Source organism: Chenopodium quinoa, unplaced genomic scaffold (genome assembly GCF_001683475.1).
Source record: "Chenopodium quinoa cultivar QQ74 unplaced genomic scaffold, ASM168347v1, whole genome shotgun sequence".
Classification (NCBI taxonomy): domain Eukaryota; kingdom Viridiplantae; phylum Streptophyta; class Magnoliopsida; order Caryophyllales; family Amaranthaceae; genus Chenopodium; species Chenopodium quinoa.
The window spans coordinates 3,802,466-3,823,743 of NW_018743593.1; the positions used below are offsets into that span (position 1 = coordinate 3,802,466).

The 21,278-nt window shown below is 34.9% G+C and overlaps 2 protein-coding genes across 2 annotated transcripts; both read left to right on the plus strand.

Moving 5' to 3' along the window:
* Positions 1-4,086: 4,086 nt before the first annotated feature.
* LOC110682810 (uncharacterized oxidoreductase At4g09670-like) lies at positions 4,087-8,597 on the plus strand. The gene is made up of 2 exons (XM_021859155.1): positions 4,087-4,672; positions 7,848-8,597. The coding sequence occupies exons 1-2, from the start codon at positions 4,199-4,201 to the stop codon at positions 8,466-8,468; spliced, it is 1,095 nt and encodes a 364-aa protein (XP_021714847.1). The 5' UTR covers positions 4,087-4,198; the 3' UTR covers positions 8,469-8,597.
* Positions 8,598-16,534: 7,937 nt separating this feature from the next.
* Positions 16,535-19,276, plus strand: LOC110682729 (cytochrome P450 78A7-like). Its single transcript, XM_021859052.1, has 2 exons — positions 16,535-17,881; positions 18,358-19,276. The coding sequence occupies exons 1-2, from the start codon at positions 16,853-16,855 to the stop codon at positions 19,000-19,002; spliced, it is 1,674 nt and encodes a 557-aa protein (XP_021714744.1). The 5' UTR covers positions 16,535-16,852; the 3' UTR covers positions 19,003-19,276.
* The last annotated feature ends 2,002 nt before the right edge of the window (positions 19,277-21,278 follow it).

Sequence of the window (21,278 nt, forward strand, 5' to 3'; positions counted from 1 at the left end):
TCGTAGTTTGCCTTGCTTAGGAATTACAATATTGAAATATTCTTTAATTTTGCATTCTCAATAAACCCAGAAAATTAAGATATAGATATATAAATGGAGTTTTGGGAATTCTGGGTGTATTTGAGGGTTCGAGAGTAAATTGTGAAGAAGACCCTCCGCGACTTTGATAGATGCGAAATCTGTGAAACCGCTTCAATGGAAAACTCATAGTATGCTATAATGGAGGAGAGAGAGGGGAGGAGGAGAGAGAAAAAGAGGGGAGGAGGCGTGTCTACTGAGTACTGAATACATTTTTTTTTTCAATTTAATAGTCAGTATTCTTTTCTTTCTTTCTTTCTTTCTTTTATTTTTTTTAATATTCGGGTGATGGATGGATTAACGGGTCGGGTGATGGGTGAAATTTGTCCACCCGAATCCGATCCGTCACCCGCATCCGTTAATCCTTCATCCGCCTATCATTCCTTTAAATCGGGTTTTTCACCCATCCAATAAGATGGGTGGACTGGGTAAGTGGGTAACCCACTGGATATTTCCATCTCTACTTTTGCATTTTTATGTAGTAAGAAACATAAGCGGGAATGTGAGATTTAATTAGGATTTGGAGTTTGCGGTCTCAAATTGGAAAATATTTTTTTATTAACGGTCTCATTTCATATTTAGTAACGTGTCAATTGGGACTAGACTTGGCAACCGGGTCATTCGGGTCGGGTATGGGTCGGGTCATTCCGGGTCAGGTCAAATTCGAGTTAGCAAATGTTCGGGTCGGGTTTGGGTCGGGCCGGGTCATTTCGGGTTTCGGGTCAAGTTCGGGTCAATAAATTATCGGGTCGGGTCAGGTATCGGGTCAACTTTGGGTCGGGTCGGGTCATTTCGAGTCGGGTCAGTTTTTGAGTCCATGTATCGGGTCAAGTTCGAGTTGGGACAAGTTCGGGTCGGGTCGACTTTAGGTCAGGTCATTTCGGGTTGATATTTTGAGTCAAGCAATTAAGCTTAAAATAGTATATTTGTAATTTTTATACGGATTAATTATTATTATTTTTTTTACTAAAAATATAGTTGTTTGTGTTAATATCATCATCATCATCATCATCATCATTATTATTATTATATATCAAAAATAGAAAAAGTCATACAACTTACAAACAATTACTGGGAAGCCAAGATACAATATGAGCCCCTACTCCTCTAGCTACATCAAAATCAATCCTAATGAAGATGTGAGCAACAACACGTTTCCCAATGTGTTGAGTTTTTGAGAACTTATGTACCCGCTTTGGCAACACAACAAGAGAAAGAGAAAGAGAAAGGAAGGAGACCATACCCAACCACCTAAGAACTAGTTTCATACCTAACCTGCTAACAATTATTATTATTATTTATAATACTCCCTTTGTTTTTATTTACGTACTCCATTTTCATTGGATATTTATGCAATAATGCAGATGCGTGCAAAACTTTGACATATATTTTGTAATTATCAATGAGTATACAAATAAAATAGTTGAATCTTAACAGACTATTCAACGTGACTAGCTCATTTTGCGTATAAGGTAGTTTTAGTTTGGGTCACACATGTAGTACAGGCTTAAATAGATTTAGGTCATTTTGCATATAAGGTAGTTTTAGTTCGGGTTAGTTTAGGTTTTGGGTATGTTCGAGTCAATTAATTCGGGTTGAATTCAGGCGAGGTCGATTCGGTTATCAGGTCAATTAGGGTTGGGTCATTTCGGGTATCAGGTTAATTTCGGGTCGGGTCACTTCGGGTCGAGTTATTTCGGGTATCGGGTCAAATTTGGGTCAAGCCATTTTGGGTCGGGTCAATTTCGGGTCGAGTCAATTTGGGTATCGGGTCAACTTTGGGTCAGGTATAATCGGTTCGGGTCAACTTCGGGTTTCGGGTCAAGGTCGGGTCAACTCTACATCGGGTCGGGTCAATTTCGGGTTTCGGATCAATGTTTTCGGGTTAATTTCGGGTCATGGGTCGGGTTATTCGGGTCGGATCATCGGGTTCGGGTCAGGATTGCCAGGTCTAATTGGGACAGACGAAATGGGAAATGCATCAGGTATTGTAAATTAGAGTGAGAAATTGAAAAAAATTTACTCCCTCCATTTCATTTTGTTATTTAGATTTAGAATCTCTTTTAACTATTAAAATTTAATGGAAATTTTCTAAATTTCTCTATATATATATAAGAACAAATATAGTCATATGAGATCTAATTTTAGTTGTCTCAATAAATACTTTATTAATATCTAATTTTTACTCCCTGAGTCCCTAAATGATAGTCCCTTATGGTCTATTTTTAGTCCCAAATTGATAGTCCCATTTGTTTTTTTCAAGTATCATTAATATCAATTTTTTTTATCAAATTCCCTCCAATTGCAACAATATTTTTGCAAATTTAACTTTTCCATGTAAATTTTGTTTTTCAATGTACTTTTATTACTTTATCTCTCTACTATTTTACATACCCAATTAGGGATGGCAATGGATCTGGACCCGACCAGGATCCGTGGATCCAAATCCGTTTGGGTCTTAAAATTTTGGACCCGACGGATCCGGGTCTTGCTGACAAAAACGAATTTGGATCTGGGTCTGGACCCTAGACCCGGATCCAGATCCGTGGACCCGTTTTTTTTATTTTTCCTATTTAAAAAAAACTAAAATTATTTTTTCTTTATTAAAAATGTTGATAATGTTAGTAATGATAAAGATTAACCCTTTCAAGAGATGAATTTTGGATGCTCATATTATATACATTATCGTTGTTTTTTCACTAGTTCATATGTAACATCGTATTTTTTTGTTGTTTATAATTTTAATTCAAAATATGAGTCTATAAGTTGGTTAATTTGGGGTTGAACTTAATAACCAACAACGTAAGTTTGAAATAAATTTTTTGACCCGAACATTACATTTATTGCAAAAAAATTAGGCAAAATATATTGGACCCGTTTTGGACCCGGATCCGTTGGACCCGATGGATCCGGATCCGGGTCTTCATTTTCTGGACCCGACGGATCCGGGTCGGATCTGGATCCTATATACGAAAACGGATCTGGATCCGGGTCCATCCGGACCCTGTCCAGATCCAACCTGTTGCCATCCCTATACCCAATGTAAATTTATCTTTTCAATCTAATTTTACTACTTTTATTTAAGGGTTCGTTTGACATTGCTGTGGTTTTCTGTTTTTTGGTTCTTTGTTGTATAAAAGTATATGATATATATCACATAATGAATCAAAAATTATTTAAACTTATTAAAATCATAATAATTTTGAAAACTGACAATAAAAAAGTGGAAACACCTTTTTCTTGTTTCCTGTTTTTGGTTTTTAGTTTTAAAAAAAACAGGAAACTAAAAACAAAAAATGATGCCAAAAAGGCCTAAGTTTCTTAATTCCCGTAATTTTTGCCCATAAGGGACTATCATTTTGGGACGGAGGGAGTATAATTTTTGCTAGTGTGTGATTAAATAGCTTTATAATTAAAAGATTTACATCGATAGAAGCGATGAGCTCATTACACAAAAAAAAAAAAAAAAAAAAAACCTAGCCTCCTTTTCTCCCTTTTCTCTCCTAAACCTAGTCTCCATTGTCAATTTTAAAGGGGCTTCCATCGGATTTCACCGGTGGAAAGCCCCAATCTTTATTTACTTTTAAGCCTTTTGTTTTAGATTACAATATCGTCTCTCTCGAAAGAAAGAGTTTATCTCCTTTGAAAGACAAGATTTTTTCGATATTTTTCGAAAGACAAGGTTTTATTTGTGCTTAAGTTGGTCTCCGGTTCGAAAGAAAGGGGCTACTATTGATTGTGGCTCGGATTCGGGTAACGGAATCAGCATAAGAATTTACTTTCTCGCAAAAATGCGAAGCAACGACGAATCCATTCAAAAAGTTGTATGAGACAACGAATCGAGAATATGCCGAATTGTTATATTTATGTATTTGGATTCTTAGCTCTTCCCCGATTAATTCTTGTTTGAATTGTTACATCGATATATGTAAATGAATAAATAACACTAATTAACGGCGGGAGTATTGATAATGACGTGGTAGTGCCGTTGATATGACACATATGAACGGTATAGAACCTCCTAATCTACTGAAAACAAACAAGAATATCCTGATTCTGGCGCTTTCTCAACAATTCAATACCATTCACTCTTTCTCTGTAACTCCTCCATCATTCATCAATGGCGGAACCTCATCAATCCACCACCATTCGCTTCGGCATCCTAGGCTGCGCAGACATAGCCCGCAAAGTATCTCGTGCCATCCTCCACTCCCCAAACTCCACCCTCTACGCCATTGGCAGCCGCTCAATCGAGAAAGCTCGAACTTACGCGGCCGCCAATGGCTTCCCTTCTTCCACCAAGATTTACGGAAGCTACGATGAAGTTCTCGATGACCCAGAAGTGGATGCCCTTTATGTACCCTTGCCCACTAGCCTCCATCTTTATTGGGTGGTTCGTGCTGCGGAGAAGAAGAAGCATATTCTTGTTGAGAAACCTCCTGCTTTGAATGTTAAGGAATTGGATGTGATTTTGAAGGCTTGTCAGTCAAATGGGGTTCAATTTATGGATGGGACTATGTGGATGCATCATCCTAGGACTAAGATTATGGGGGAATTTTTGAGGGATTCTCAACGTTTTGGTCAACTTAAGGCGGTAAGTTTTTTGTGATTGATAGTTTCTTTGTTGTTGTAGTAGTTTTCGTTAAACAATAGGCCATATTTCTATTTTGTAATTGTCCTGTTTAATCCATGTTATTGAATAGATAGGCTAAAAGGGTATATTTAGATTAATCAATCATAACTTGAGATTACTTTAAGAAAATGGGTGAAAATTGGATTGTTTAATATCAAATTATACTTTGTGATATTGGTTTTATTACTTGATTTGGTTGTAAGAATATTATAGTGAAGTTTGGGGTTATTTTAAGCATGTTAAATGAAATAGTAAGTTTGGTTGAAAACTTAGAATTAGTAATATTGTGGAAGAAGGGTTTTAATGTTTGAAGATATATAAAAATCTTGTGTGGAATGAAGAGTTTGTGTTCTGTAGGTAGGTTAGTTGGCTACTGATGTTACATTATTCAAATTTGTGTTTGTTGTGGATCGAATGAGGACAATTTGTTTGTTTGAGGACAACTGACCAATTGACATCCTTCTCATTCACTTTGTCAGCAGTTCAAAATTTTAGATTTTAAGATGTTGGTCATGCAATGGTATCCAATTCCCCAAGGTTTGAAGTTTGAATACATCTAGAGAATTAGATTGGTTAGGCTTTGGTTGCTAATGAGGAATGATTTGTTTGCGGATTTGTTCGAATGGTTAATGCTGTTGTGGTGACTATGTTCTCAATTTTGCATTAGCAAAAGTCTAGTATACTATTCTTCGAAAAGGGTAAGACAAGGAACACTAAAGAAGGCTTACTTAAGTTGCATCTGAAGTATCCCTTCTTTCATTAAAGGCATGCCATTTTATTGTATTGTTGCTCCTCCGTCCCAACTCCAAGTATTCATTAAGAAATTACATGCCTTTTCTTTACCTTTCTTCCATTGGCCTCCACATCGCCCGTTCAAAACAGAGGTTATTTTGCTGGATGTACTATGAAGGCATGCTATTTTTTGTTGAAAGACTTGAAACTCATTTACAAGTTGCCACTTACCAGCAATGTAATGTACGTCATATACAAGAATCTTCTTAACGGTGTTTTTCATAAAAAGTCAGAGAACCTTGCTCATCAGACTTGTAATTTGATTATATTGCTGTTTTTTAGTATCCCAGGGCCCATTCCTCTAAAAACTAGGACAAAAGGTTAATCTTCAAAGCTTACTACCTGTCAAGCTTAGGCTTACTTTAATAAACCTTGTGAGGATTTTTGCTGAAAGCTTGGAGGTGAATCATCGTATGTTGGTTGATTGCTAGATGTTTAGATAGTGTACAATATTGGAGCTTGTCTGTTGCATGTACGGGAAAGGATGATAATTGCAAATTTCATTATAAGGTAGTGATTTAGAAGAAGTGCATCCTAGCATAGGTGCCAATGAGATTGATTCTAACTCTAATTCCCTTCTATACTTGGGGGACTTTCTATCTTGGCTGTTTGGGATGGATGTATGTAAATTATTTCTTGTTTCTATCTTAGTGTGTGTTCTTCCTAACTTCTGTTAATAGTGTATCTTCTTCTGGGCCTCTTGGTTGTTTGTTTCTAGACTGTCTACCAAAATAACTTTGTTGTGGCTTAATGCTGTATGGAATTAAGTCTTTGATTGATTGATTGTGTCTTAATGCTGTGGTGAATTTGTATTTAAAATCGAATGTTATGTCTAGCCTTTTTGCTAGAATTCTAAAATTGAAATGTTGATCATACTGTGTTAGGCATTTACGCTTACCTGGGCTGAGAATTGAATTAATTCTCAGCCCAGGGGAAGTGATGAAAGATTTATTACAACAAAAAATACCCTAAAAGTAGATTAAGATTGTAGCATCGGAGGAAAAATAAGAGTTACCTGCACAATTTGTTATACCAATGCTTCAGCTTATACCAATATTCATTTATTAATTCATCATCAGATCAATTAATGGTTCTAATTAAAAGACCAGGAAAAAGAGTCATGGAAAAAAAGTTAGGAAAAAAATAATTACAGAAAATGCATTTAGATAAAATGAGGTGGCATGTGTCCCCAAAAATACTAGGTCTAGCTGATGGCAAAATGTTTTTTGAGGCTTGTTGAGCATGTATTAGCTGCGGATTCATTCTTTCATCTAACTTAGGGTCTGTTTGTTTTATTTTCTTTTAACTTATTTTATCTTATCCAAAAAATTAATGAAGAGATTATAATAATCACTAAATGTAATTTATACTTCTCCTTGATTTGCATAAGCATTGAAAAGTTAAAAGATAGGTGCTGAATTGATTCATCAAAACTCCACCGTGTCAATGAGCTCTTTACATAAGATACGTGAAATTGTGAAGTATTGGCCCTGTTTTAAAAAAAGGTGAGCATCCAACTAAGGCTGGGATTACATCTTTTGTTTGAGACTTCCTACTATTTGTTGAAACTGGTATCTCATGTGTTGTATCTCATAGCTGGTGAGTGTGACTATGAGAGCTCATAGGTCAGAGCCTGAATATACTACGTGAAGTCTAGGATTAGATGCCATGATTGAACTTCATTCAACTATTGTTTAGTAAAAGTGTAGGATGTTATAGTATGTTAAAAAAGGATGCAAACAAAAGGATAAGGGAAATTAGCCGTAAAAGCCCCTGTGATGAACAATGATGGGATGACTAAAAGAGAGCCAGGAAAGATTCCCTTGTCTTTTTTGTGAAATTAGACAACATCAATAGATGTTTCTCAACTCTTTTCAGTTCCAGGGGATCCTTCTCATGATCTCTTTCTATTATGATAGATCAGAAAACACTTTCCATTTACGTATGTGAATTACAGGAGGTAATTGGGTTAATCTTGTTACAAAGATAGTCTTTTGGGACTAGCTGAGGTACTGAAAATTTACTTGTATTACTGTTAATTCAGATTCTACTGAAGGTTGGGTGAATTTGATTGAAGATAATATTGAGTGAATCCTAGTTGTGGGACCAGTGACAATAATTTAGGCTCTCCTGAGTGCCAAAAAGAACTGAGGAAACCTTTTAGCATTCTATACTCTGGAAGACTATATGGTCTAAAGTATGGATATCATAAGAAAATTTATACATTCACCATAAATTTTTGGTTCAATTGGCTGGCGTCCTAATTTTTGTTTTGAGTGCTTTGTCAATACATTGTTGTGATCTTTCAGAAGCTCTATTCTCATTATCGGCCCACATTTTACAGGTGCAATCATCCTTCACCTTTTCTGCTGATGAGGACTTCCTTGAAAATGACATCCGGGTAAAGCCCGATCTCGATGCTCTTGGTGCCCTAGGTGATGCTGGCTGGTACTGCATCAGGGCAAGTCTGTGGGCTGCAAATTACGAACTTCCTAAATATGTGACTGCTTTAAGGTTTCCTATTAAAAACTCTGCTGGGGTGTTGTTATCCTGCGATGCTTCCTTGCACTGGGAAGATGGCAAAGTAGCCACCTTCCACTGCTCTTTTCTCTCCAACTTAACCATGGATATAACCGCTATTGGCACCAAAGGCACCTTGCAAGTGAATGATTTCATTATTCCATATAAAGAAGTGGATGCCTCTTTCTCAACAGTCTCTGAAGCTTGGTTCACTGACAAAGATTTGGAATGGAATCAAAAACCGAGTGAGCACATTGTTACTACGGATCTTACCCAGGAAGCTCTTATGGTTAAAGAGTTTTCAGCTTTGGTTTATGGCATAAAACACCATGGTCTAGCTCCAGAGAAGAAATGGCCTACTATTAGTCGGAAAACTCAACTTGTAATTGATGCTGTGGTTGCTTCCATTGACAAAGGCTTTGAGCCAGTCGAAGTAAACTATTGATTTCAGTAATCGCCCTTGTAATGTAACTGCAATGCTTGTTTTCCTTTTGTTACCCATTTCTGGCAATAATAAAGAGTAATTCATTCTGTATTATGGAACTGCTTAAGCATTCATGTTTGTTTTTGTCGATATGCTTCGCATTCAACTGTCTTATTTTGGTAGGACAATTCAGCATTCGAAAGTCTGAGCCTCGGTGATGACTTCCCGTCTTAAAACAATAAGCACAATGAACTGTCAATTATACTTTCAGTTGTGTGTTGCAAGGATAGTGTTCATTAATTAGGTTTCTGTTGGAGATTAAGCTTGTAATCCTTGTATTATCTTGGTTTATTCCTAGTTTGTTCCTACATTGAGTGTCATATAGAGATTGAATAGAAGCAGTAGAATACTAAATAAGTCCGTAAAAGTTACGGGGTATACGCATGCATTATTTGCATTAACACGAATTATCTGGTGTATGTGAAAGGGGAGTGACTAGTTGAATTTTCAAATCTACTACTTGTCCCGGATGTAACCCGTCAACTTGTATTCAAGATCCGTGAAGACCTTATCGTCCTGCTATGCACGTACAAAGTCAATGCAGATTAGCTAACCCCGGGGTGAGTTCGGGGATAACCACTCTGATAATAAAGTTAGCGATGAATTAAAAAGAAGAAGAGATAGAATTATTACAATTACCTTCAAATGAAGAATTAAAAGGGCTATTTATAGGAATTCCAACTGCCAAGTGACTGCATGTCTGCATGTCATGCAAATAACACAACACCAGGTGTTGGTAGTCACCCGCTACTTGGGGGGGGGGGGGGTTGAAGAGTGATCATATCCTATGCCATTATGGAGTTCTGGCCGGTATGCATATTTGGTATTCTGGTAGCAATCCGGCCTGTATTTGAGTAATATGATATCGACACGGATATCTTCCCATACACTACTTATTATTCATAACAAATTGACATGTATGACTTTTACTCCCTATACAACTTTACTTTACCCAAAATTTGCACAAAGTATTAAGTGAATCCATTAAATTGTAAGTCCACCCACCCAAAAACTAACACATATGTCTAATAACTTGTATGCAAATTTCACAAACATATATAAAATGCCTAGAAACTTATAGGAAATTTCTAATGTCAAGATGTTCAAAAGTTTATTATAACTTATAGGAAATTTTGACAATTACCACCTTCTGTTATGTCCATTTTAGTAATTACCACCTTTTATTTTATTTTATTTTTGAAAATTACCACATTCTATTTTCAAAAACATCAAAAGTTACACCTTCTTGCCCCCCAACTAGCACGTGACGTCATTTTGGGCCAATTCTTTCCCTTCCCTCCCTATTTCCCTCACATTTCTCATTCCTATTTGGATTCTCATCTCCCCTTTCACTTTTTTTCCCCCAAACCACCAATAATTTTCCGTCAATTTTGATTTGGAGGAGTGAATTGAAGAGTTTCTGAATTTTTGGGGGAAAATAAGTGAATGAGAAGGTAAGAATCGGGTTATGGAAGAGAAATGGGAAAGAAATAGGGAGGAAAGGGAAAGAATGAGCCCAAAATGATGTCACGTGGTAGTTGAGAGGCAAGAAGGTGGTAACTTTTGATGTTTTTGAAAATAAAAGGTGGTAATTTTCAAAGAAAAATAGAAGGTAGTAATTGCTAAAACGGACATAACAGAAGGTGGTAATTGTCAAAATTTCCTAACTTATATTCGTCTCACCATTAGTCTGAACTTACATAATGCCTTCTCAATCTTCTTGTAAAATGACATATTGAGTAGAATGTGAGATGGTGTAATTTTAAGCTTGATCACGTAATAACATAGTCTAAAAACACAAATCCATACCTTAGCTTCCTCGTCTCCAACTAGGGCGGGTGTGGTGCGGTGTCCATTTTACCATCCCTATTATGTTATGATCAACCAACCAAATCCATGAAAAAAAAAAATTAAACAAAACTGACAAGCAAGTGCTCAAGTGACTAAAAAAACGTGTCAACTAAAAAGAAACGAGGAAATAACATATTACTCTATCCGTCCCTAAATTATATTTCTACTAATTTTCTCTATTATGTGAGGAATAAATGCTAGACCTAGAAATGTAATTTAGGGACGGAGGGAGTAACATACCAACACGTATGACTTCTAATCTTTACCCTTCACTTTACCTTACATTCTTCTACCCAAAATTTTCACAAATCCAATTATCAAGTGAGTCCACTTTACAAGAGCCCACCCACTCAAAAACTAATACATAGTACGGAGTATTTTGTACTAGCTCAAAAAGACAAAAATAAATAAATAAATAAATAAAAGAACGTAATATATACTCCCTCCGTTTTTAAATACTTATTTCATTTCTCTATGCACGGATTTGTAGGAGAAATTGAAGAAAGTAATAAAATATGGAGGTAGTGGGTAGTTGAGAAAATAAAAAATTGTAAAAAGCAAAAGTAGTGGAAGAATAGGAGGAGAAAGAGTATTATGTTGGGTCCACTAAGTGTGAGAAATGAATTAAATATTGTAATAGCTTTCCATAAAAGGAAATGGAGCAAGTATTAAAAAACGGCCGGAAAAGAAAAGTGGAACAAATATTTAAAAACGGAGGGAGTATGTCTAATAACTTATGCAGATTTCAAAAACGTATAGAAAATGTCTAAAAACTTTTTAGTAAATTTCTTACTACCTATGTAGAAATATTCAATAACTTATATGAAATTATCTAACTACTTAGGGTAAGTTTATCCTCATATCCAAACTCATAATACAGACTCTACCACATTAGCTTTCCACTAAGGTTAAATTATATTTTTAATTATAATAAGACTCATACAAGATTTTTTTCCACTTTCAACCCATTAAATTATACCAAGACTCACCCTAGATTTAATATTTACATATCCATTTCTTTTATAAAAATCAATAACTTTGTTTTAGCCGATGAGTTTCATTGACCATAAAAAAAATCAGATTGTTTACAAAATTTGTAGAGTCTTAAAGACTCCCTATAGTCTTGCACTAATTTATAGCAAAAAAAACATATAGTCTAGTATGTGAGTGAGTCTTGAATCAAGACTCCACTCAAGACTCACCAACAAACTTACACAAAACATAATATCTTCTAAATTTTCAATTAAAATGACATATTTAATAGAATGTGAGATGGTGTAATTTTATAGTTGGTCATTATTGGTGGACCAACTTAACTAAAAGCTTAAGCTGGCAAAACATTAAACTTACACAAAACATAATATCTTCTCAATTTTCTTGTAAAATGACATATTTAATAGAATGTGAGATGGTGTGATTTTATTGTTGGTCATTGTTGGTGGACCAACTCAACTAAAAGCTTAAGCTGATAGTTGAGGCCTAGAAATATGTTTTATACTCTATTAGTCATGTTACACAGTCTAGAAACCCAAATCCATACCCTCATCTCCAACTAGGGCGGGTGTGGTGCGGTGTCCATTTTACTATCCCTACTATGCTATTATCAACCAACCAAATCCATGAAAAAATAACAAAATTAACAAGCAAGAGCTCACGTGTGAGTGTCCTAGATAATTGTTTCATAAAACAACTTTCAAGAAAATAACAAGTTACTAAATCAAACAAAGAGCAAAAAAAATTAACAAGAAGAAATTAGAAGCAATAAGTAAGGTTCAATATATATTCTAGGAAGTATAAATTCACAAATTCCATGTACAATTAGAGAAACGAGCAAGTAAGGTACACCAAAATAAAATTGATCTAATCTTGGGATTTTTTTAAAATCGTTGGAAACACACAAACATGTTGCCTTATAATGTTGGGATTAGTGAAGCAATCGTGGCACAAGCAATGGAGTACATTTGTAAGTTTCATGGACAATTAACTTTGTTCTTTCCAAGGTTGCTACTTGCTACATTACCGCCGTCTTTCTTATTGTTTTCTTAGATGTTAATCAATCAAACAATCTTAGGTAATGACTAATTACCATTATTATACGTATTGTAAGGACCAATTTGTTGAGACATGTGGATGCCAAGTGATGTAGTGTGATCACTTCCATTTATTTCGGTTATTCATCTTGGGATGGTGGTTGTTTTGAGATGGTCGATTCGATTTGTTTCGTGATGTGTAGGTATAAGGTATTCATAAAGGACAGTATTATGGGAGGGATTTGATCTTGAATCTTGGATGTAATTCGCGTTGTTTCTTGATCAATAAGATAGTCATAAATAAAAGAAAGTAGCATGGATGGAATTTGCATAATGATTGTGAATATTGAACATTATCGTACAAATCTTAACCAACTATCTAGTTGGCATCCACTAACCCGTGTTTTATTTGGTGTCAATTGCTAGCTCAATGCTTAGAGCTAATTTGCAGCCATTTTTTAGTCACAAAAGTTCAAAATTAATCTTAAGAGGATAAGTTTATAGGTGACTTTTAATTGTCGTAATTTTAAATTTATTGGACGCCTTAATTGGTTGGAAAAAAAGAAAAATGTTGGCTTGAAGTTTAGCAATTGAGGGGCTATACCCAATTGTCCATTTAAAAGCAATGCATTTTGCAAATGATTTTCTATGAAGCAAGTTTTATTCATCTAATTTTTATCAGACAACTAAAAGGATCCCAAAAAAAAGGTCTAAATTATGTTATATTATTTTTACTATATATGTACAATATATAAGGGGAACCACTAGATCATATATATGTTAAATTTAGTGTTGTCAAATTTCAAACCGAAACCGTTTAACTACCCGAAACCGACCGACCAAAATGAGAACCGAACCGATTAAAAACCGATTTTTTTGAAACCGAAAACCGACCCGAACCGTATTTTAGTAAACCCGAAATCGAATCGACCCGAATAATGTTAAATCGTATAAGAACCGAACCCGTTAACAAACCGAACCGAATATAAACCGAACTGAAAGAAAACCGAACCGAAAAAGAACTGAACCGTATCTAACCCGAAACCGGTTCCAATCTGAAACCGTTTAAACTGGCAAAAAAACCGCTTACACCGAACCGTTAGCAAACTGCTACCCGTTTGCACCGAACCATTTAAAAACCGAACTGATTGTAAACCGAACTGGTTATAAACCGAACCGTTTATGAACCAAACCGCTTCTAAATCGAACCGTTTACAAACTTTTTTATATAATTAAATGGATTTTTTTTTTTTTGACGGGGATATAATTAAATGGATTAAATATTAGAAATCTTAGAATTTTTTTTTTAAATAGCAAGGCAAATCATTCATTAAGGTTTTAAGGATAATCATTGTTCACAAACAAGAGCAAAACAAGCAGCCTCAGGCCCTGCCTCAAAATATTAGCAACACTACTGCCTCTAGTCATGTATACATTTGAGGTGATGAAACCAAATGAACAAAAAGCTTGTAATATTAAGTACCAAGGCTTGGCTGAAGGCGTAATAAATAAAATTAATTCACAGAGACTATTAATTCTGTGAGTAATAATGAAATAAAGATGGGAGTGTGCTAGTGACATGAATATACTATTAGGCTATGTTTTAATTCAGATTCAACTATAATTTTGTAAACTTGAAATGGAACCGATATGAATAACGTTAAAGTGGTTAAACAATGGAAGAACCGAACCAGTTATAAACTGAACCGAAAAAGAACCGAACCAGTTAAAAACTGAACCGAAAAAGAACCGAACCAGTTATAAACTGAACCAAAAAAGAACCGAACTGTTTCTAACCCGAAACCGTTTCCAACCCGAAACTGTTTGAACCGGGATAAAAACCGTTTACACCGCACCGTTAACAAACCGTAACCCGTCTGCACCGAACCGTTTACTACCCGGACTGTTTACAACCCGAACCGAATTAAAACCGCTTAAGAATAAACCGAAACCGAATCGAACCGATAACTATTTAAATCGAACCAAAACCGACCCGTGAGACAATTAAACCGATTCCAAACCGACCCAATTAAATACCGAACCGATTTCAAACCGAACCGAAATCGAACTGTCAAACCGTTTTGACAGTGCTAGTTAAATTGGTAGCATTTGTGATGTCTTTTAAATCTTACTTGTTAGATCGATCTTCATTATTATCACAAAATTAATTGACTAAAAATGTTTGTATCAAAATTGTATGCGTACATCTTTGGAAAAAGAAATTAAGAATCAAAATTCAGAAAGTTGCATGGGGCTTTTGTCATCGTGATATATACATTCGTCAAAAAGACTTGCGTGGACCTGGTACACAATAATATTATTGTGGACCCGAGCTCTATACACACGCAACTGACTTTATATTGAACATAGTGACCATTATTTTTAACATAGTAACCTTATTTTTAACCTAGTAACCTTTATTAAAACTACTACAACGTTTAATAATATTGTGAACTTGAAATACGACGCTATTACCCTAATTTTAACATAGTGGCCTTTATTATTCATATTAATCAATATATAAAATATTTCATTACAAAAATAACCACTTAGGCCTATATATTACCAAAATGATTTTTATTTCAATATAGTGACTTTTTTTTAGTTATAGTGACATTTTTTTTATTAATAAAACAACCATACTTTCTTTAATGTTAGTGGTCCACAATAAATTAGTGTGAACCAGGTCCATTTAAGAATTTGTATACATTCGTAGTTGCTTATAATCTAACTAGAGATTATCATTATTTATGTGAACTTAATAATTCCAAATTTGTGGACACTATTTTTTTTTTAGGTGAAAATAAGGTAAACAAAATATAATCTTAGTTAATAATTATGCTAGTCAATCGCTAAAAACGATATTTGTGAGTAAGACAAGTCCAAAATTTTTGAACCCTAGACAAGTTCAAGTTTAGTTTGTGTAAGCTTTACATAAATCGTATGAATCAAAGTTAAAGGATTTTTATTAGACTGTACAAATTCTTTATTGGATGGACGACAAGTTTAAAAAGGCTTGCCCACTATAAAAAGAAAATCGGGATGATATAGGCAGCCCCAGCTGACATATCGCAAAATGGCTACAAATATGGTCTCGTATTCACATGTACTTACTTTTATCTGTCTCATAGATTTGTCCATTATTCAACTCACGATCTGACCCGACCTACTTTGATCCAATAGAAAATGACCATCTTCTAATCGAGCCTACACACTATCAACATGCATAGCACCGAGCCAATAGCCTTGATCCGATTCACCCAATAACCAAGTCCAACGCGAGTAGAGCCTTTTCACTGATGGCTAGGCACTCTAAAAGCCAAAATGGCTACATACTTGGCATTTTTTTTTTAGAATATTTTATCATTCATTTCATTTCGAGACATTGTGCATAAAACTTTCCATCATGCGCTTAAAGTTTTATGCAGCCATACTATTTCTCTAGCTAAAAAGCAAGTTCTACTCCGTACTAATTTGTTATCTTAATTTAAAGAATTGATATGCATACTATACGGCTATACTCCCTTATTAAGGGTCTATTCTTATTGATTGAGCTGAGCTGAATTGAACTGAACTAAAATGAATTTTTTATAAGAGAAGAAAATTAGGAGCTGAACTGAATTGAGTTGAGCTTAAATGAACTGAACTAAATTAAATTGAAATGAACTGAAAATAAACATATGAGAACAGGCCTTAAGCTAGGTTGTTAATAGACTTCTTTAACAAATCACACAAATTTTACAATCATTTCATGAATTGACTTATCAATTGTATATATTTTCGAGTGGGCCTATATCAAATTGAGTGGATTGAACATATGTGGACCTATAGAACGGTTGTCAAAAGTTGTCCGTCTAACTGCAATCTGACAAAAATCAAAGTGATTCAATCCATATGCATTTAGCATTATTATACTTAATAGGGTTATGTAAAATACATAAACTTATATGATAGTTATGTTTTAATTATAGTATAAAGCAAATCATTAATTATGCAATACAAGAATACCAAATTAACTTTAATGACCATAAGGTATTTTATAAATTATTATTAAGTACAATAAGTAGGATGATAGCCATAACATAAAATGTGATACAACACTTACGGACTTTATAGAGATACATTAAGTCAAGAAAAAGAGGGATGGATGGAAATGATGTAAATATTGTGACAAAGAATGAATTATAATTAAGAACTAAAAAAGGTTTGTTTGTTGTTTTTTTTTTTTTTTTTAAAAAAAAATTATTTTTCTTAATCATGTTACATGTAGATAGTTGTTTACGTGAAATTGCTAAAACATGGCCCCCACCCCACTTTCTCCAAATGACCCTAATCCACAGCCTAATTCTAGCATTTGGAGGCCTATAAATATAGAGACAAATAGTGTTGTCTACCTCACCTCTCTACTCTTTCTCATTCTCATACTCTCTCTTAATATCTTTTTTTCTCTTAATCCTTGAGAACATGGCAGCAACAATCCCAAATGATGAAAAACTTTGGTTATTTTTCACCCTACCACAAATTATCACCTTTGAAAACATTATTTCAACCAATTTAACAAGTTTCCCTTTTTTAGCTACCCTTATTGTACTCTATTTTCTCGGTCTTTTTACTTGGGCTATCTTCTCTTCACCTGGTGGTCCGGCCTGGAAAAAAGGCCGCAACCATATGGGTCAAGTCCCAATCCCTAGCCCGAAAGGCCTGCCTGTTTTTGGTAGCTTATTCACCTTAAGCCATGGCTTGGCTCACCAAACCCTAGCCTATATGGCTCAGGGTTTTGGGAGTAAGCAGCTCATGGCTCTTAGCCTTGGCTCAACCCCAGTGGTTGTGACCTCGGACCCTGAGATTGCCCGTGAGATCCTAACATCACCGTACTTTGCTGATCGCCCAATCAAACAGTCGGCTAAGCAACTCATGTTTAGCCGAGCCATTGGGTTCGCTCCTAGTGGGGCCCATTGGAGGCTCCTAAGGAGAATAGCTGCCTCCCACTTATTTTCACCAAGGCGCATTTTAGCCCATGAAAGTGGGCGCATGCTAGAATGCACCAACATGGTTAATGCAATATTTAAAGAGCAAGTTTTGCATGGGGTTGTTTCTATTAGGAAGCATCTCCAAGCAGCTGCCCTAAACAATATTATGGGGAGTGTTTTTGGCAAAAGATATGACCTAATGAATGGAGAAGGCAACATGAGTCACGAGGCGAAAGAGCTAGATGAGCTTGTTAAGGAGGGTTTTGAGTTGTTAGGAGCCTTCAATTGGAGTGATCATTTGCCATGGTTGAAGCATTTTTGTGACCCTAGTGGGATCGTACAACGTTGCTCGTCCCTCGTTCCTCATGTTCGAAGATTGGTACAACTAATCATCGACGAACATCGAGAACGTAGGATGAATAATGGTAGTGATGCATCTGAAAATTCGGATTTTGTTGATGTGTTGCTCTCCTTGGAAGGTGAAGAAAAACTACAAGAGGATGACATGGTCGCTGTACTTTGGGTATGTTCATACTTCATATAGTAGTCTATTTATCCAAAACAATGTTTTCTTTGTACGTACCACTTTTCACGTTTGTCAATAAAATAGAATCTAAATAATCACTATAATTTAATTAATTAATAATCTTTTAGCCTTAAACAATGGGAATAAATAATTTAATTAATAATTAGTATCCATATTTTTAAAAATAATTACACTTAGAAAAACCAAAAAGGTTAGATAGACTAAATAGCGAACAATATCTTGTCGTTAAATTATATTGGCTAAGATAAACTTTGTAAGTAGTAGCATATATAAAAGTTACTTAGAATAAAGAAAGAAATGTTTGCAAAGCACTAGGTATATCCGTATATTATTAGTACTTATTAGCTAGTGTTATTACTTAAACCGATAATTTTAATTTATAGGTATGTAGTAAAGTCTTTTTTTTTTTATTGATTTTGGGAATATATATTAACATTTTTCTATCTGTATAGGAAATGATTTTCCGTGGAACAGACACAATTGCACTACTTATTGAGTGGATTTTAGCTGAATTGGTATTGAACCCAACAATACAATCCAAGCTACAAAATGAGATTGCCAACGCAATGGAAAGTGCAGCCACAAACTCAGCCATTGCCAAGTTACCTTATTTACAAGCTGTGGTAAAGGAAACCCTACGTCTCCACCCTCCCGGTCCACTTCTCTCATGGGCTCGACTGTCCACAACCAATGTCAGTCTTAGCAATGGCATGGTTGTCCCTAAGGGAACCACCACAATGGTTAACATGTGGTCCATAACCCATGACCCTAACGTGTGGGACAATCCTGCTATGTTTAATCCGGAAAGGTTCTTACATAATTCAGCCACTGCTGGCATAGATATTGATGTCCGAGGAAGTGACCTACGACTTGCCCCGTTTGGGGCAGGCCGTAGAGTCTGTCCTGGAAAAGACCTAGCACTTGTGACAGTGAGCCAATGGGTGGCCATGCTAGTTCACAACTTTAAGTGGATCCAACACGAGACAAACCCAATCGATCTTGGTGAAGTGTTGAAGTTGTCATGTGAAATGAAGTGCCCTCTCTCAGCTGTGGCTATTCCAAGGAATTGCTTTGTTACAAAACAATACAAATATTAATTAACAAAATCAACAAAGTACAATCATTCTAAGCTATCTACATACACTTTAACGTGTTATTACGTTACACTATATACAATATAGTTTTGCATGGAAATGATGCACCAAAAATACTTTATATTATAGCACACACCTATACATATGTCAACGTTCAAGTGTTATGTTTTCCACCTTTTCATATTGCTATGTAAACCTTTTTATTTGTAAGCGTGTGCAATACTGTGTACCTTTTTATATATGTTAGCTTGGTTTTATGTGCAATTGTATACTCAACAACGAGAATAATAAAAGTTTTGTTATATTATATATTTATATGTTTAGAATTTTTGGTCTATGGATTATTATTTTTGTAATCAATTTAAGTATATGCTTTAATACGATTAAAGTATGTATACTCTTATGATCAGTCAAAAAGTTGAAAAGTTTTTTCCATCATTTTTTTTTTCCTGAAAAGTTTAATTCTATGTAGCAATTTTTTTATTTTCCTCTTTTGCAATGTTCTACTCGTATTTAGCAATTGTGGTTGCGTTAAATTCTAGTGAGTCATGCAAGCCTATCTCAATCCCTTAATTATATTGGGATGTTGGGGAGGTAGGTATGGATTGATAATTGTTGAAATCCATTGTATCCCATTTGTGAGTGTCCCACATTGGAGAAATAGAAGAGGTGGTTCCACTTCATAAGGTAGAGGAGTTACTCCTATTATTGCCAATTGGTTTTAGTATGGAAGCTCAAAAGCCTTGTTTGTGGACCAAACTCTCCTCCTCCTTGTTCGGGTTGCCCAGGCCCATTTCATATTGTTTCGAAATTTAACATTAAACTGGGTATTTACCTCGACAGGATGTCCAGCCCCTAAGAGAATTCGGGTGTAAAAAAAAATAACATATATCTACGTAACATATAGTAATAGCTACTGTTGATCCAACTGACCCTCCCTAAATTCAATTTTTTTTTTTTTTCTAGTGGAGTTTATGTGATATTAGACAAATTTACATATAGTTCATATTTATAGTTTTCTAATGTGGCTTTGTAACTATCTCTTTGAGAGGTTTTTCTTTAAGAAAATTGTCACATCTTGTTTTACTTATCATTTGAAAAGTTGAAAGCAAATAGTATTAAGAATTAGCAAATCGTCATGCATGGCGGGTTGGCTTGTGTCGTGTCACTAATGAACAACTTGAATATGTCTTAACCAAAACTCATTAATTTATCGAATGAGTTTGAAAGACTAATCCCTAACCTAAAGCTAATTAGATCAGATTGTCTAATGACTTGTTTAACCTATTGATTAAAAAAATTGAAAACACAAATTTCTTTATAGGTAAACATAGAAGTACAAACTAAGTAATAATTAACTCTGTATTTTTAAAATATATATATATATATATATATATATATATATATATATATATATATATACTTGGTATATGTTTAAAGAAAATTCTACATATAGGAACACTATCTTAAAATTTTCATCTATTTTGACCCAGACTTCTCCTTGACTTAAAGTTTTTTAGGAGATGGCACATAAAGCCATTATATGTGTCTTAAAAAGCTAAACTAACTAGGAGATGGTAATGGAGAGTTTACGGTAAAGTCAGCAACCTGGTTAGCTCATAACTTTAATTCTCCTGCAAAATGGGAATTTTCTTGGATTTGGAAACTTGATATTGCTCCAAAACTAAAGATATTTATTTGGCAACTGCTGCTTAATGGTCTTCCAACTAGAAATAATTTGATTTACCGTAATATTAATGTCCCTCATACTTGCCCCTTTTGTAATTCACATGCTGAAACACAGGATCATCTGTTTCTAAATTGTCCATTTATTAGACAGTACTGGGATGCAGATATCGTTAGTCATTGGATGGGAACTCAAGTTAATACCCCGAATCTCCTTACTCTTTTTTGGGACATTCGTCATAATGTTAACCTTCCTGTAAAAAAAATTATTGTTTCTTTATGGAGTATATGGAAAGGTCGTAATGCTCTTATTTTTAGTCATATCCCCTCTACTATTATGAGTATTTATTCTAGAGCTTACAAAACATTTACAGAATGGAATATTCGTTCTCATCTTGATTCTTTTAATGACATTGTTCCCAAGACCCATTCTCCTCTTTACCATAAAACCATCCAAGTAGCTTGGTCCCCCCCTGCCCCTGGTGTTTTCAAAATTAATTTTGATGGTTCTGTTTGTAATAACTTTGGGTCAGCCAGAGTTGTTATTAGAGATTATACAGGAAATAATGTTGTTAGTCATGCTTATAATCTTG